At 36.7% G+C, this 19244-nt stretch overlaps 1 protein-coding gene across 1 annotated transcript in view; it reads right to left on the reverse strand.

Annotated features, from left to right (window-relative positions):
- LOC150089966 (tyrosine aminotransferase-like) overlaps positions 1-19244 on the reverse strand; it is a 142788-nt gene that overhangs the window by 108325 nt on the left and 15219 nt on the right. Inside the window, exon 2 of the mRNA XM_090368929.1 lies at positions 2149-2310. Within this exon, the coding sequence (XP_090225055.1) occupies positions 2149-2284 (136 nt within the window). The 5' untranslated portion in view covers positions 2285-2310. The remainder of the gene's footprint in view (positions 1-2148; positions 2311-19244) is intronic.

The following is a 19244-nucleotide window of genomic DNA, read 5'->3' on the forward strand; positions in this document are numbered from 1 at the left end:
TTGCGACCCGCCCTTTGAGAACTACAACTTTATGAAATAAGAACTCTTATTCTTTAAATTATTTTGAATTCACTCCAAGGTCAACTTATTCTTCCGGTATGTGGTATCTATAAATTGCTTTTGTTCTAAGTAAATATCTACCATCCCAGTGATGAGGCAAATCACTAACATCATTTACAAAGATTAAATATAAGTACCGAGAGCAGATTTCTAGCACTACTCGGAATCAGGTATGCTAAAGAAACTTAATGTGTAGTGGTCGCTCTATATAGTTGTTGTATAATAATAAACATTCCATTTTATGTCATTTATGCAAGTTTATATCGCGTTGCATATTTTTAGAGTGATGACTTTATGTGTGCTTATCAATGTTTTCTTTTAACCATTATTACCATTATCAGCATGCTTTTACACTTCGTTATTAGGGTCTGCATGCCCTGATGGCTGTGTTAATTGGTTTTGTTTACGTAATCTCACTATCAGTGGTGATGATGATGTTAAGTTTGATGGTCTCAGGAGCATTCACTAATTAAATTGTGATGTTAGTACAGTATATCACAGTACTACTCTTTTATGACCATGTACAGGATGATTATAAAGTCCTTTCTCACGTTTAAAAGTTAATAACTCGAAAATTGTAGGTTGTATCGAAAAACGCTTTTTTGCATTGTAAATGTTAGTGTGACTTTTAAAAAAATAAAAGTTAGTTCGAAATTTCACCAAGAGGCTACATGATTTATAAACAAATTGGCTTTTTCGTCGTTATGAGAAGGAATGACTCTGGAATCGCAGAATTCTAGTGTTCGCTTGTCGTGGTCATACTTTCGTCAAAAAGCTTGAAGCTGTGTCAAGTAATCAAGTCCAGTAAAGTTTGTTTTAAAAAATATAAAGTTCGCTTTAAATTGTGCCTAATATAAAGCGCTTTTAATTAAATTGTATTACAAGAACAACAACAGTGTTATCGCAAATAGAAAAATGTCTCAAAGCCTCCTTGTTCGAGAAGAACCATATTAAATATTGTTAGGCGTTTCGAAGGAAGCTGCTTACATTTCGTCAGCATCATAAGAAGTGAGTTAAAGAACTGATGAGGTACAACAACAACAACAACAAACCCGATTAAATTTATTGAGATTTTCAAGTGCTCACCATGCATCTCGTGTGGCTGGTATTCCCTGGAGCATGGTAAGTAAAGCCTTAAATGCGGGCCTCCACCTGTTTCACTATACAACCATATATCTGCATCGATTGGAACCACAAGACTATCAAAGCCGTTGTGATATTCCCCAGTGGGTATTATTGACAAGGTTGCGCAGGATCCAAAATGATTATTTAACAACGGATGACGCGCACTTTCACCTTGATGGGTCTGTGTTACAGACTTTGTTGAATTTGGGCTAAAGAAAATTCTTATGTGTACATTGAGGAATCACTCCATTAATTAAAGGTATGGTGTAGATTTACGGAGCACACTATTATTGGTTCCTATTGTTTGAACCAATAATAATTGTAGGCATTTTGAGACATGCATAATTAACGTTTCATGACAGCAATTTATCCCAGATTAATGAACCTGGTTTACAGGGACGCATAATTTTTATGCAGCGTGGTGCTTGTGCCATATTGACGATGATCGCAAACAGCGCCTACTAAAAATCTTCACAGAACTGCGAATTATCAGTCGCCTTTTTCCACATTCCCGGCCTGCATCATCGCCCTATCCATCTCAAGCAGACTTTTGGTTGTGGGGTTCTGAAACATTATGTTTACAGAGATTCCTGCTTTCAACTTTTTCAGATTTGAAGGACCCAATCCGCCGAAAGCTAGTTGAAGGCAGCTGTGAAGAACAAAATTGAAAAGTATTGATTGCTCATTAGAAATAATGGTAGATGCGTGGAGATTTAGTCGTCAATAAATATTGGTGAAAAATCTGCCTTTGTGCTATTTCCACTTTACGACCCCCTAGTCGCCAAATTTCGAACTCTATTGTTTTTTTTGTTTTTTTTGTTTACAAAAATCCGACATGGACTGATTATTCGATACGACCTATAGTTCTCGAGTTATTAATTTCTAAAAGTGAGAAAGGACTTGATAATCATTCTGTACTTTAATTATCACTTAAATTTAAGAAGGAAAATAAAAGCATCTTACCTATGGATAAAGCAATCATTTGCTTTTCGGGATGAGGACTGAGCGTGAGATTCTCCACTATGGAACGGATTGGGTTGATGGTATTGGTAGCGAATTTGGACGCAGGCACGTTCCATGAACTCCTCTTGGGTTTCATGGTTGCGTACTTTTATAAAGTTACACCTGCGAGTAAAGTGCTAACTTATTTTTTATACGTTATTTTTCATATCTAAATTATTATACAAGTATTAATGAAGTACACAATGTATTTCTCAAATTATTTTGTCTTTTATTTTATTATTATGTTTATGATTTTATTTTCGCCAGACAGTGCAGTATAAAAATACTTCAAACATTTTATCATAAATAAGATTATTATTAAAAATGAGAACATCAGCTGATAATAAATATAGCAATAATAATGTAATATATAAGTGGATCAGATTCTCAGCATTTTTCCTTAAGGGTTAGTTATTAGCCTTAGGGAAGGGAGACCAGATTTTAAAAAATTAAAACCGGGAGACTATATCTACCGAACCGGCAGCCTTCGTGGGTAGCACAGTTGGTAGAATCGCTGAGCTCTCCACACTGGGCGAAGAAGACCTAAGTTCGAGTCCTGTCAATGACGTCAGCAATTTTTATAGGCCTTCTTCACAACGTGGCTGAGTTAGTCGGTCTCACGCGAGGGTAACATGGTTTTCTCTCCCACGGAAACTTGGCTTTTTCGTCCAGCAAACAGAAAATCGACCTCGGATCACACGCAATTTACAGACAATATGTACGGAGCAATATGGCCTTAGTTGCCGATGCTCCTACAACAGCAACAACCGAACCGGCAATGAAATACATGAGACTGTTAATGCACACGTGAATTGTGAACACGTGACTGTCGCGTAAGTTAATTTAGACATGTACAGTGTCCATTATAGATTATTATTATTATTATTAGCCATATGGTACAAGGAAGCCTGAGGCTTATGCTGCACTAGCCAAAAAAAAAAAAAATTCCCACGTTACCCTGAGAGAGAGAGAGAGAGAGAGAGAGAAGTAGAAGGGAATCACCAAGAAAGCAACAAAGAGAAGAATGATGATATCCAACTCAGGACCCTGGGTTTGCCAAGCCCATACACCAGATGTCAGCCCCTGGGGTAATGCTCTATGGTGTGACTTGTGCTGCTGTTTTTTTAATACGGATTCTTGTCTGTTGGAAAGAGCAGATGATGAATCAGTAAACATTATTTTGAGTTTTCTTTAAATACTTATAACCTGAAGCTAATGTTTCATACAATTCGACTTATTTATTAAAACTGAATGTTACAAATATAAGGGATTATGAGTGTTTTAATTCAATCAATTATTTCCAGTTGTGAAATCAACTTGACCAACATATAGTGGATTAATAAAATTATTTATTAAAAAAATGAATATTAAAGCAATCGTGAATTGTTGTAGCTGGTTACAATTGGATTTTATCCATACATACATCAACACACACACACTATTCCCTAAAAAGCATCCAGATGCCCCTGTTTTTGAAGCCCGCTGGACTTTCCTGGATAAACAAGTGATCCAAACTGGTATATGAAAATGTAAAAAGCACACAGCGGGCTCCGTAGCCGAGTGGTCAGGAACGGGAATGCAGTAGCACCCGCTCTTTAAGTAGACCGGGGTTCAAGCCCTTGACTGCTAAATAAGGTTGATCTGCAAAACCGCACTGGACCAGCGTGGCAGATTGTGGTCCATTTCCCTCCAACATGAATCGTTGAGGAGGCTTCCATTCTGCAGTGGATTAATAAAGGCTGCTGGTTGGCTTTTTTTTTTTTTTCTTATTTATTATAAAGTACACAGTTTAGTTGTTCTCGTTGTGCAAGCATAGCCGAGTTGACTGGTTTCAAGAGGAGTATTATTATCACATTGCTCGCGTGTCAATTCGTGCAATTTTTAACAGCCTACAGCATCGACCGTGGGTAATGCGATCACCACCTCCAGCTAGCAACGCATAGGGAGACCATGGAAGCCTACTCCAAGTGACCAGATTGGTACTTGGAAGGGCAGTACGACACTGGACAAAGACATAAGCCAAAAGTTTAAGGCACCAACACAAGGGGGGAGGTAGGTGAAGTCTCTACGAATACACTACGTAAGGAGTTCCAGAGCCTCTGTTTTCATAAGAGAGCGGCGGCGCATAAACCAAACATCTTCAACCGCACTCAGAGGTCTCACCTTGCATGGCGCATCGAGCGCCATAATTGGTCTGTAGAGTAGTCGAAATCAGTTACATAGAGTGACGATCCACACTACACTCTATTCCGATCATTCGGGCAGCGTGGGTGTGGAGAACTTCTTCTACCAGAATGCATTATGCCAACAATGAAGTTCAGAGGTGGAGGAGTTATGGTGTAGCACTGTTTCGCACGGTATAGTACAGGCTTAGGACCTTCAGCGGTTGTATGGGGAACCATGACTGCCGACACATACCTTAACATTTTGGATAATTTCATGCACACTGGTATGTGACAGATCTTTGGTATAGACCCATGTCTGTACTAAAGAACAAAGGGTAATGCTCAGTCCCATACCGCATGCTGTCTGAGAATGGTTCCTGGACATGAATTTACAAAAGTTGGAATGGCCGGAACATAGACCGATTTGAACCCTGCGGATGAAGGACTGTACCAGCTGAAATCGTTGGTGCCGTTGGTGGAAAGTCTGTTCAAGAGGGTGGAGTGTGTCATATCGGCCAAAGGGGGGGGGAAACGGCACGTTATTCAAGTGAGTATCAGTGTTGTCAATGTGAAAGCAGCTTCTGTCCGAATATTTGTTGGAGGATAGCTCATTCACACAATGTAATGCAGTTTACAGTTATTTATTTATTTATTTATTTATTAAGCTGATGCAAACAATCACTGAGATCAATTACAATTTCAGCTTAATTAAGATTTTAGTAAATTATCTGAGATTCATTTCATTCAATTATAATTTCATAATTAAAAATAATTTATATAATTCTGGTTATTATTATAAGTTCGATTCCTCGAGATCTTTCAAATAGTGATAACATCTTTATAAATGCAAAAGTAGAAGGCAAGATTATGGACCATTACTAGGAGCTCATAGCATCGGGCTATGCACGATTTAAGAGAGAAAGAGTGGGTTAAGAGAAACAGAGATCAATTAAATTTAGCTGAAAATATTCGTACACAAAAACAATAAGGGGGTGGGGAGTCTGGTTATCACATAAAGACATGCATTCAAGATGAATAAAATAATAGAAACCGTTTATATTTTATTATATTATATATTATTTAATATTTGCGAATAACGAACGAATATTCATCACTTGCAGAATATTCTTTTATTTTTGTTTTTGTATTACTAAAAAAATAATTTTGTAACTCTGATAATAAAATATTTTACTGCTTTTATAAAATTACTTTTGTTTTTCAGAACTGATGCTCTACATGTCTTTTCTTGAACCAAGTCTATAATCTAGTCTTGTTTCTATAATCTAGTTTGTTCTTGAACCTAGTCTGTAATCTATTTTTGTTTTAAGAAGCAATTCTGGTATATTTATGGGCGAAGACAGCATAGGGAGATTGGATAATCCTTTCTTCCACATTAGTGACATGCAGTTTGTCACAACAAAGCACTTATATTTAAATTAAAATAGTAGAATCATTAGAAAATACGAAGTTGAGAAATTTGAAGGCAGGAAAAATATTGCATCATACAATTCTAGTAATGGTCATATTGCTTAATAAAACACCGCGGTACTGTCATGGAAAAGGAGGAGTGCTTAGAGGGAGTTATTTATCTGAACGTAACTTTAATTAACGGAATGTTAATTAAATTTATTTTCTTGCTTTTATACATACAGTTTCACGTATAGAAATACGTGAAATACTCTAATGAAAGAGTATTTCACGTATTTCACGTGAAATACTCTTCCAAATACTCTTATGGAATTCATATTCCCCACTTACTATGCTGTACTTTTTTTAATTCTGAATTTTCAATTTTTTACTACGTGAACGTATTGCTAAAACTTTAGCAAGTTTTTGTTTGCAAGGAGCTACTGTTGCCTGTATGTAAGGAAACAATAGACATAGTTAACAGCTGGATATTAAAAAGGAATAAAAAGTATCTAATTTCGTAACTGGAAGTGACCAATAAAGAATAGTAGTGGTCACTTCAAGCATAACTTCATCAGCGAAAATACACATCTATAGATTCTTATTTTATATATCAACGTCAAAATTAAAGAGCATCACAATATACATTTAACCTTCTGCAACCATTTATATAAATTTTGTAATTCGTTTACTAATAGGAAACAAAGAAACCATTTCATTATAAACTTTGTGAAATGCATTATCCCCGACTTTGCCTATATCTAAAAATGAATAGCATAATTTGTTTAATTGCAATGTTATTAAATAAAATTATTATTCTGTTCAAGGGGTGTGTACCTCGCAGCGATGAAAATGCACAGTCAAAGATTATGAATAGCGGAAATCTAACATGAATTTAGATCAGGGATTGGTAACTTCTATCCTTATGAATACCATTTTTGTTTATTACAATTATAAAAACCTTCACGTGTGCCTCTTGGACAATGATATCCGAAATATAATATGTGGAAAATTTAGAGACTCTCATACCACCGGCGTGCAGCAAAAAATCTTCCGCGTGTCTTTAGATGACACAAGCACATAAGGTTGCCGATCTCTGCTCTAGATAAAGCTCTTAAAAATCTATTATTAAGGGGAAAATAATTTCGATACCAAACTTAAACGTGTAATGAACGTGATGTTGCTTTCTTTGATTGATTGGAGTAGGGAATGACGAAGGTATGTGTAAAAATAGGAACTTTTTATCCGTTATTGATCCTGCACCTTAGTTCCATCGCAAGCTCATTATTTGGCAAGAAAATGGTTTTCAGTAGAATCCCAAACTTTTACAATATATCTTGTATTAAATATGTACTGAAATGGCAGAATTTCAATAAAGAGATTATAAAACTTCACACACGGTGAAAGAGTATAGTTTTTCAATTAACTTATTTGATATATATTAAGCTCTATTATTTAAAACGAATTAATCGACACTCTTTCCCATCAATTGGTAGACCAGTTGATGAATTATTTTGCTACGTCGAAATTTAAAAAAATATTCAGCTGGGAAAGTAAGTGTGCTGAAAGTCTTTAAGAAAGTTTCAGCTCAGTCAGATCTTAAGCTTGAAAAATAAATTGAATCCATCGAGAATAAGGGACTGAATCTATCGCAATTCCGAGGCCAAGCCTATGACGTTGCTACTGCTAGGGGTGGAATTTATTCTCGAGTTCAGACCAGAATCTGCAAAGGGAGAAATTGAACATGTAATAATTTATCATTATTTTGGGCAAAGTATTAAGAGATGGAACTTATTTGGAGCTTTTATAATCCCAGATAAAAGTTATAGTCTAAAAAGACTTTGCCCAGCAAGCTGGCCGTCAAAATATGATTTTTTTTACTTGCTGTAAGATATAAATACATGGAAATATTCCATTGTTTGGGAACAAACTTCTAATCTGAGTGAGTTTTCCCTATAACCTCCTCCATCAGAAAAATTCAGTAATAGGGGACCCAGAAAAATATTGTATATGAATCTGTACACACATAGCTACGCCACTGCTCTTAATAATGACCTCTGGAACTTTCAACTGCAATTATTTGTTTATGTTGTGGAAGCGTATTGTGAAATAATGTAATATGACGTCATAAAAGATATCAATAAGAAAAATAAAAAATAAAAAGACCGGGGGTGGTGATTAGCTAGATGGCAATAAATGATTTCCTTCCGTTGTAGAATATTGAGAAATAACATGTAATAAACAACAGTGCTTTGCAGCAAACTAATAGCCAACTTTCTATTTTGCAATGATGCGGAAGTGTTGTGCAATGAAAACTAGATAGAGTATACCATGAACATCGATACCATTCACCAAAGGTTTTGCAAGAAACAATTCTCTACAATCATACGTCATTGTTCATTAATTTACCAGCTATTAAAAACATCCAGTGCTTTGCAGCAAACTAATAGCCAACTTTCTATTTTGCAATGATGCGGAAGTGTTGTGCAATGAAAACTAGATAGAGTATACCATGAACATCGATACCATTCACCAAAGGTTTTGCAAGAAACAATTCTCTACAATCATACGTCATTGTTCATTAATTTACCAGCTATTAAAAACATCCAGTGTCCTCTTGGAAAGTCTTGGAATCGAGGTCAGCAGTCCTCCGAAGGATATGAACTTTGTTTTCTAATGAATTATTGAAATTCTTCATGTATAATTAAGATGGTCATGTTTTGCAGGTGTTTATCTAGAGAAAAGGTTAATTTCAACTTCTATCCACCATCTCGTACAATCGTAATACATGGCTGGATGAAAATTTTAAATTACCAGGACTGAATTTTTATTTAAACAAATGTAATATTTACAGATCGAAATTATACATTGAATTTTTTAAAATAATAACCGTGACTATTTAAAAAAGAAAATTCCATCGGTTATATAATTGCAATAAAACTTATTTGCTTTTCTGTGAAAGTTTCTCCACTGTATTTGTCATAGCTCTCATGAAACGAGACGTGAACAAAGAGAATATTGGAAGTCATTTACCGAGTATTTGAAAGAATGTAAATGGCCTCCTGATATAAACTGATAATGAATTATGTCTCTAGAAGACATGGGCGACATTCATTTTGAGTACTGGAGTTTAGTTTGTAGGTAGTGAAGATAACAGCACGTTTCATCTCCTGTCACTATCGTTTTAAGAAATCCTGGATCACAATCACAAATTTCAATCAATTACTCTGAAAGTTAAACCCTTGTTTCCATCTAAGTTGCTGTTAAAAACTTGGGCACAAAAAGAAGTTGCACAAAATATCACATAAATGGTAGGGCGTATGATATTCCAACTTGAGAAACGATTTTCTTCAATCCTTGTTTGATGGTCGCCCGGAATTATGCTTTTAATGCAGGAGGCAAGTTCGTTATTTGTTGACATGCAAGGGCTCCCTCAACCTGCATCATCTTCAATAACATTGCGTAAATCTTTGAAGCTCTTGTAACATTCACTAACGAAGGCATTTTGAAACGTTTTCACGCCTTTTTTGGTATCTCTCATCTTCAGAGTTAAATCGTCACTGAGTTGCTGTATTGATAACGTGTCTATAGCCTCTCGACGATGTTCTGCACCGAAACAGGGGTGGTGCAGAACCACATTACTAATAAGTACATTTGGCTTCTCTTTTTAGAGAAGTGTTATTAAGTAATAAAACAACATGGGGGCAACTCGTAATGGCAGCCTCACAATTTGAGAAACCAGTTCCTTAGATCTGCTCTTCTACAAAAAAAAAAAAAAAACGGACGTAAGTTCCTTTCTGTTATTGATATATTGTATTGATATACAATACATCAGAATTTTTAAAATTTTCTTGTTGATCTAAAAAAAATTACTGATATTTACCTTCAAGTACTATATACCACTATAATAATAAATACGATAAACAAATTAAATTTTAATTTTAAAAAATAATAAAATAATTATAATAAATAAACAATCAATAACATACAGTAGTATACACTCCCAGATTGATAACTTTAGGGCTTCCTATGCTACACGTAATAGCATATTAGCCCTCGCAGGTAGTGGTCATAATCACTATTAAATCTCCTCATTGCCATTTTTAAGGGCTTTTTTTTCACCAAGTGGCTGAGTTAGTGGGTCTCAGGCCAGGATTGCATTGTTCCCCCACCCCGGGAAATTCGGGTTTTTTGTCCAGAAAATAGCAAACCGACCGAAGAATATATGCAATTATAGAGACACTATACTGACAGTGTTGTTGTTATTAGGTTTTAGGCGCATCTACAGCTTAGGCCATATTGCGCCGTATATTATGTCTGTAAATTGCGTGTGTTCTGTGGTCGAATTTCTGTCGAATTGCGAGGAAAAACACGAGTTTCCAGGAGAAAAAACCGTGCTATCCTCGCCTTCGACCGACTATCTCAGCCACGATATACTGATGCCTCATAGCCTTAGTTGCTTTGGCGCTTACCACACACTTAACACATCTCTGTAACATACAAAAAGTAAAAAGCAATGTATCATTAAGTGAACAATGCGTCAGTGATACTGGTGCACTCGGAGATTACTGTACAGCTAATATTTTATAGAGGTAAAAGTCATATTAATATATAAAGTAAAACATCAGAAACTTAATATCAATTTGTTCTGAGCACATTTTTTTGTATGAATACATTTCACCGTTTGTTTCTTTTTTTTTTTTTTTTATTTTCTTGTTAAATTTTCCTAATCGTACAGGTATTTCAAACTATTCATTTCAAACAATTAATATCCAACTTTTACTTTCATAATGCAGAGATCTATTTTTGTTGGAAAACACTATATATTATTATTACTTCTGATTCCATTATGCTTAACATGTTAACAATACGGGTTCCTCTTCCCAAGCTTTCCTGCCACTTCTCAAATATCTTTTAAGTTCAATATTGTTTCTGTTGCAATGAGTAGATTATCTGCAAAAATCGGTGCTGAGTATCGTGGGGGTTTTCCATTGTTATTCTCTCACTGATTGCATCAATAATAATAATAATTATTATTAAAAATGAACCAGATTCTGTTCATCCGTAATGTAGACCATTGGTATCAAACTACTTTATTTCTATCCTTGATCTGACTACAGTCTTTTGCACTTTGGTACACTGCACTTATCCTAACTTATGTTACTCCTTTCCTGGCGCCCAAAATATCACGTGTAGAGCGATAGGAAAGATGGCTGGGCAGTGGTGATACGTCAAGTGAAAAAGAAACGTCATTTGCAGCTTTTTACAAGATTTCATAGCTGTGCAAGTTTCTAGAGCAGAAGCACAAGGACATTCAAGGATTTCAAGCCCAGTTCAAGGTCACTGTCTGGAATTAGTAGTCGACGGTGTAGGAGAGCAACACCCTTAGCTGCCAGTTAACCTCAATGCAGCCACAGGAGCCTGGTGTCCGTCTTAACAATATTCAAACCTTTTATCAGAAAATTTTATGCAACGGATTGCAAGCCATTTTTTCTTTCAGAAACTAAGGTCGTGCATTCTCAAACGACTAGATTGACCATACAATACGGTTAACAGACACACGGCTTATTCATGAGAAATATAATACACCCATCAATTTTTGACATTCCTGTCAAGAGTAACTCGCTCCTTTAGTATTTCTATTAGTAGTAAAAAAGATGCAAGAAAGAAAGCTTGTACAGAATCAACCAAAAAAATAGCATTTCCCGTATCATCTGTCTATCCCTCTCTCTCTAAAAGTTTGCCTTGTCCCTCATGGATTTATTCAAACTGCACACTTCAACAACACTAGATGGAAGTTTGTTCCAAAAATTAACTGCCCACTGGATGAAGGCAAATTTCCACACATCTATCCTGCAACAATCCTTCCTCAATTTGAATGTATGCCTTCTCATGCGGCAGTCTGAGCAAGAGAAAGAATGACATCAGCACTGAGTTCTCCTCGTTGTCCTTGAATTCTCTATAATCAGTTCTCCTTGCAAGTGCCTTCTGTCCAGGTGTTGCAGTTTGCAGAAAGCCTTTCCTGGTAAGAGCACCCTTTTGTTTCCCCTCACTAATCTCGTTTCTCTTCTCTGCGCTCGACCCACCTCAAATCCTTGCAATCTACTTCATTTTTGAATTTTCAGTCTGAGATACTCAGACTGAAAATTCAGCCTCATCCATCTATCAACTAGGCACTCATATTCGAAGAGTAACTGTTTGGTAGACAGCTGCACATCCACCCAGTTGTTTAAAATAAGTGTTGGCCTCACCTGATCCTTTAAGGTCTATGATCTTAGTCGGCTTATTTCGTATAGAACTAATGAAGAGGTCAGGCTGTAATTGGCACTTTCTCCTGAATACAACCCTCATAATCGTTTCTTAGATGGCAGTAGAGGTTGAAGATTAAATGGTTCCTCACTAAACCTGAAACAACAGCATTAGGACACCCCTATACCAACAGATGTGGGTCATGCGATTTGGTCTGCCTTAAAAACACTCTGAAAATCTATCGTTTTAAAGATTCCAAAATATCCCATTGATGGTGGTACAAAAGTTTTTCCAATTTTAATCGCTCGAACAACGTATTCTACTTGTTGGAAATGTTGTTTAAAAATATGCACATTGACTTGTTTTTGGAAGATGTAAAAAGAAAAAAACATCAATGAAACCTTGGTAAGGTTATGTTAGTGAATTGAATTGTGGCTCCTGTTAAACGTGATACGACGATAAGACCTTATACAAAATCTGATTGATCAAGCGTTTTCCCCATTCTTGCTTGAGATTACTACGGTCAAACAGCCTGTGTAGTCTTTATACTCAACGAGGCAACACGTCATAGCCTGTCACAGTTTTCTTTGCAAATATTTGCATTTCTTCTATCTGTGACTGTCTTAATACAAAGGTTCGTATTTTTTTTTTGGCCAGTGTGTATACTGGTACATAGAAAGATAGGTTATATCCTCAAAGAACACCTGTAAACTAAAAAATTCTACTTTGAAAATAACTTACTAATTGCTAACTTAGTTATAAATACAATACTATTTGTAATTTTAATTCTTTTAATTTGATCAGTTCTTAATGTTGTAAAGGCTTCTTCGGGTAAAATACCGTACGTGGATTATGGATTATGGTGGTGGCACTGATACTGCAACATAGCTTGTATATTTATATTTGTTACTTATTTTATATAAAAAAAATGTTAGGTTTGGCGATAAAGAAAGGTTGTGTATTCGTTTGTGAAATGAATCAGCATCATATATAAAGGTCAATATCTGCACCTTAATTGCATAAGTAAGTAATTGCATAAACAAAAGCAGATCAAGCAGTTAAAAATGGTTTCCATGTGCTGAAGATCGCTCTCTCTCTCTCTCTCTCTCTCTCTCTCTCTCTCGTACAAAATCCATCGACGCTATTGTTAGCATTTAAGGGTGGAGATTGTTTAGTTTATGCTAAGGGTGAGATAGAAACCATCCTTGGGTTAAAGCGCATCAACGACTTAGAACATGTTGCGCTGTTGTGTATTATGTCTGTAAAAGCATGTGTTCATGGACCGATTTGCATGTTGTTAAACCAGGAATAACTCACACAGGAACCCTACTGCCTCCACCTGAGATCGTTTAACTACAGCCTCGAGTGAAGAGGCCTTTATGGACGGGACTCAAACCCAGATCTCTCCAAAGGAATGACAAGTGGCAAAACCACTATACTGTACTACAATGTAGTAAACACAGCTATAGTGCAGTGATATGACAACTATTTTTAGCATCATTCAGATTTGATCACAGCATGCAGAACTCTGTATCAGCACCTTACCACTCTGTATGCCTCCATGTTAGCAGAGTGAATAGACCGGTCTGTTACGTTTACAAATACAAATTAGGCGTTCCCTATATATATATATATATTCCCCTCGGGGCTGTAGATCGGAGTGTAGGTGTCAAATTTTTCGGAAAACTTGAGAATCAAATAAAACACATTTGCAAAAACTGCATTTCAATTCCCTTTATTTTCATTAGTTGACTCTAAATCGATGAATATTTTTATACATTAGATAGTAAAGAGAGAAGTGTTTAAAGGTTGTTTGAGTATCCTTGTTAAGCCATGACCTATATCTTTCCTAGGGAAGAGGAAGTTATTCCATTGGCCTTCACATTAATTGACCTATTTTTCTTCACTTTCCCTTATCGCTTGGAATAAGCGATACTGAAGCGAAGCAAAGGAAAAAAAAATTATTCCTAGTCTAATCACGTGAAAGCCTGTCTTTGAAATATGTGATGCTAAATTAAGTTTTACAAAACTGAGAAAGCAATGGATCAGACAATCGAAATACAGTTTAATGTTACAAACAAAATAAAATAAGTAACCTAGCGTTTTTCTCTTCACGAATCCCAGGAGCATTAACTGCCATTTTCTCTCTCTGTCTCTCTCTCTCTCTCTCTCTCTCTCTCTCTCTCTCTCTCTTTGTATCTGCCTTTTTCCATTTCTATTTTAAATTTCTTCACTGAATAATCAATCACTAAGCGAGGTATCCTTGGAATTTCAGCGGTGATGATGCCCTGGCCCTCGCGGGTAGTACAGTGGATAATCAATCTGGTCAATGACGTGAGGAATTTTTATGGGCCTTTATCACAAAGTGGCTGAGTTAGTCGGTCTCAGGCGAGAGGGCAGCACGGTTTTTCCTCCCGAAAAGTCTATTTTTTTTCTAGAAAACAGGCAAACGGCCACAGAACACACGCTATTTACAGACATACGGCGTAATATGGTCTAGCAACTAAGACCATATTGCGCCGTGTTTTTGAAAGTATAAACTCATTAAGGCTGCATTATTCGATCCAAATTCATGCAGGAGAAATTCGAGAATAATAAACACCAAAAGACTCAAATTGCCTCTCTCACTCTCTTTCTCTAACTACCTCACTCCCGCATCTCATTTTTCAATTGCTTATTTTTTAACAAATATTTATTTTTATTTATTTACCTAGACCTTTTTTTCTTTTGTACTCTACTCTCATTTCACTCCCTTTTAACATATACCAGACGTTCACCAAAATTTATTCAGTGTACTGCCGATCAGGATCAAATCATAGTATGGAATCCCTTAATGTCGCATATGAACTATGAATCATATTTTATTGCATTACCACATTTTTAAAGGACTTGATCACAGTTTCAGTCTTAATATGATGCCATGACTTCAGCACCTATTCCCACGCTTGTGCTATTGATGGACGTTTCATCCTTCCCGTAGGCGTCGTATCATGGTTCTCCTCTATCATCCATTTATTCCATTGCCCCTGCATTTTATTTTTGAATGGCTTATTGATGCTGACATCTAATGGCTGTAACTGGGAAGTTAAGCTACCCGGAAATACCACCAATTCTGTGTTCATCATTTCGGCCAGTTCTTTGATGTTTTCAGTCCTATGTGCTCTAAACTGATCCCATACCAATAGTGCATTTTTACGCAGTAGTCCACCAGGACGCTTGGACCAAACTTTTACAAACCAATCCTTCATCCATTCATCTCTTCGGTTGTGTACGTGAATTCCATTTGGCAGTTTATCTTTCTGTAAAGTTTTTCTTTTAAAAGTTAACATTGGCAGAAGTTTGGTCCCATCAGCACAAGTTAAAACTGCGGTGTTAGTGTGTCTTTTCATGCCCAGTAATTTTAAGAGTTAAACTAGTCTTAAATATCCAGTGATTTTAAGAGTTAAACTACTCTTATTGGATGGCACATCAAAAGTCAACGGAATTTCATCCATATTCCCGATTAGGCTAAGTTGTAGTTTCTTCGTTTTCTAGCATTAAGGACAAATTTATGGAAATCTAATATTTTCTGTTCGTACTCAGCAGGCATTCTCTGGGCTATAATCCTGCAAAATCAGCCCAAATTGTCTTTTCGTTGAAGCACCAACCCACTAAAGTCCAATTTTCTCTAGATGGCATTCTCATTCCAGTGGTAAATACACATACAGACTTGGGAGTAGTTTTCGATTGCAAACTGACCTTCAACCCCCACATTGACAAGCTCATAACAAAATTCTGCAAAATGTGGTGGATTACCAAACAACAACTACTTCACGTTAAGGATCTGGATGTGACTCGGCGGTACGTATACACCTCTGTATACTCCGTCGTGTTATACGCCTCAGAAATATGGGCATCTGCAGCCCCCACGAATATCAAGCGTGTGTACTCCTCCGAATACTGGCTCCTTCGTTGGATCACACATAAACATCATCGTCCACCCCAGCAAAGAACAACTGCGATGGCAACCGCACTGAACTTTGCCCGATGTTGTTGTTGTTGTTGTTGTTGTTTTTGTTTTGGTTTTTAGGAGCATTAGCAACTAAGGCCATATTGCTCCGGAATATGCGGTGGTCATTCCCTGACCTTTCCGCATCCTCCGTATTTGGTGGTGACGGGCTCGAACCCCGGTCTAATCAAGAAGCGTGTGCTACGCACTTCTGCTCCTTCCCACCTGGCTACGGAGGCGCCTACTTTGCCCGACTGTCAAATCTTATAATGGAAAGACGCCTCACCCTAACTGTCAAAATGACCACTGGAATAATCTCGGAGCCAAACATATGGGAATGTGTAGCTGGAGAATCCCTCAACCCGGACTGAGGTCAGCTCCAACACTTATAGCCAACCATAATAGACTAGCCCTTAGCGACCGCTTTCTCCCCAAGCAGATGCTTATCACAGTCCAAGCAATCGAAGGCGACCTCTACAAATTTGTCAAGGATCACAAATACCGGAGAGAGATCCTTGATGACCTAAACTCAACCAGGCAAACTGCACAGTAATGTGGCAGGATAATAAATTTAGAAAGGATGTCTGTATAATATTGTATATAATGTCAAAAAATACTGTGTCGTTTTTATCAGTGTGGCAGGATAATAAATCTAGAAAGGATGTCTGTATAATATTGTATATAATGTCAAAAAATACTGTATATCTTTATGAAGATATTGTGAATAATTTAACTGAAACTTATTATATTGTTGGCCCTGGGGGATGAACCCGAACTTCGATGTGGGCCTCGTCCTCAAGGCCTTTGTCCACCAGCCAATGTGAAGCCCCCGGCATTCCTGCCGTGAAGGGTAAATTGTATACATCCTTTTGTACACAATAAAGATTATATTTATTTATTTATTCTAGTTCTTTTACGTAAACTTAACCTGTTTCTTTTCATGAAGTGATAACACCAACATTCAGTTCCATTAAAGTCGAGAGGTAACTGTACGTTAACTCTCGGTTTTGCGCATGTGTTGTATTGCCACTTTCGGCTTCTAAGACGCAGGGCAATTTTTTAAGGTTACAAGGAAAAAAAGTGTGTCTTATAAGCCGACAAATACGGTCACTACCCTTTTTATCAGTGTAAACTGTTATAAATTCCCGTAAAATATGAACAGAAAAATATTTCGAAGATTGCACGCACAGTTCAGGTTCTCTATTACGAACGTTCTATTAGCACATTAAAGCATGAGAAGTAAATTAAGAAAAATGGTTCCTGTTTTGCTTTCCTAATGTGAACTGATCCTGAGAGTGTCAAGGTAGCTATTTGGACAGGTGTCGCTTTGCTAAAAACTTGCGTAAATCCCTGACACGAAAATGTATTCTGAGTTAATTAAATGTGAATAACACAAATTAAACTACATGCTTTGTTTAAATGGATTTTACTATAGAAGACTAAAGGTAGTAACAATTGTCGTTGTAGGGTTTTAGGACACAGCAACTTAAACCATATTGCTCCGTGTATACTGCCTATAAATTGTTCTGAGGTCGATTTTCTGTTTGCTTTCTACCCTCGCCTGAGACCGACTAACTCAGCCACGTTGTGAAAAAGGCCTATAAAAATTGCGGGACTCGAACTCAGGTCTTTTTCAACCGGTGTGGGAGGACGGCGACTCTACCAACTATGCAACCCACAAGAACCTAAAGGTAGTCTTCTATACAATAAAATTCACTTAAACGACTTATTATACTTCTGTACAATAAAATCCATGCTGTTCCTAACTTCACAGCTGAGAGGACTGGTAGGAGAACTGTAAAGTTAGGAACAGCTTGAAGAACAGACAGTATTCTACCCTGTAACGTTAGGAACAGCTGCCAAATATTTCCTGATTAGGCCTGATGACAGGCTTCAGTAAGGAATCCAGAAACGTCGCCAATTATTAAGTAGTTCCATTGTGTGGGAGTTTCCTGAGGTTTTTTTTTTTTTTTTTTGGGGCGAAACATAATAGCTCAAATGTTAAAGAGCCAGTCAGGTTGCTTCGTGACTGTATAGTGGTTTCGCCATTTTTGGAGAAGTTTGGGTTCGAATCCCGTCGGTGACAGGGGACATTCTTAAAAGCCTCTTCAATAGGGACTTTTAAGAATGTCCCTATTGAAGTAGTTAGTGTGATTAGTCGATCTCAGGCCGATTTGCATAACATGGATTAATAATATAATATAATGTATTTTCATTTTTATGGTTAACAAAAGAAATAAACCAGCCGTATGCATCACGTTTATGAGAAAAACTGTAATAATGAGTTCTGGGTCACCTTGTGGAGCCAATTAGTTTATTTGATGGTCATCAGTCCGCAATGTCTTATTCGATATCAGCACGAGGACGAACATTTTTCGAAACGTAATGTACTACAGGAGGGGGGTGGGGTCTTTTTTATTACCTTATACTAAGCGCATGACCATGAAATGAAAATAATCCTCCTTTCCACTTCCAGTCCATGTTACATGCAGATAAAGTATGTAATTGTAATAATAAGTTCCCCGCTCCCAGGACATCATGCAAGCTAGAGGGATGAAATAAAATCAATTACCTATTTACATTTATTCAAAAATCACATATTATAATCAAATACATTCGGACTTTGGATATGTCAGAGCTTTGGCAAAGTTAATCACGCAGTTCACAGACTGACGATTTCAAACTTGATTTTAGTCCGTATTTTGTTGAAGGTGTTTGGTTCAAATTCTGTTGGATATTTTTGTTATATATTTTGTTATTGCTGTACATCTCACAATCAAGGAAAGTATCATTCTGATGGTGGACTGCATTTTCTGGAAATATCTTGTGCATATCGGATTTCTATGTTATTTAAATTGAATTTATCTTTTCCAGGACTGTCTCTGAGGTTTCTTCTTACGCGTTCATGAGTGATAAGGTTATTAATATTGGGCACGTCGATTCTGGATGTTAATAGTTTCGAAGAGGTGGTAATATTTCTTTGTCTTACGATCATTTCCCATAGTTACCAATATAAAATTGGCATATAAAATTTCTCTACAGATAGTGTTGGGTTTGCCAAGGTATTCTATTTAGCTAGCATAGTATACAGCATTCTGTATTGAGATAGCTTTTTACGAGTTATCAAATCAAGAAGAGTGGAAGACCATATAGGGGAGATGTAGAGCTTTGTTAATGCAATACATCTTTGGCTATATCCTTTTCAGTTTTGGGCTGTTCACTACTGTAAGCTCCTGTTCGGCAATCCA

Source organism: Mastigoproctus giganteus, chromosome 2 (assembly GCF_048544385.1).
Source record: "Mastigoproctus giganteus isolate SK-2022 chromosome 2, ASM4854438v1, whole genome shotgun sequence".
Lineage (NCBI taxonomy): Eukaryota > Metazoa > Arthropoda > Arachnida > Uropygi > Thelyphonidae > Mastigoproctus > Mastigoproctus giganteus.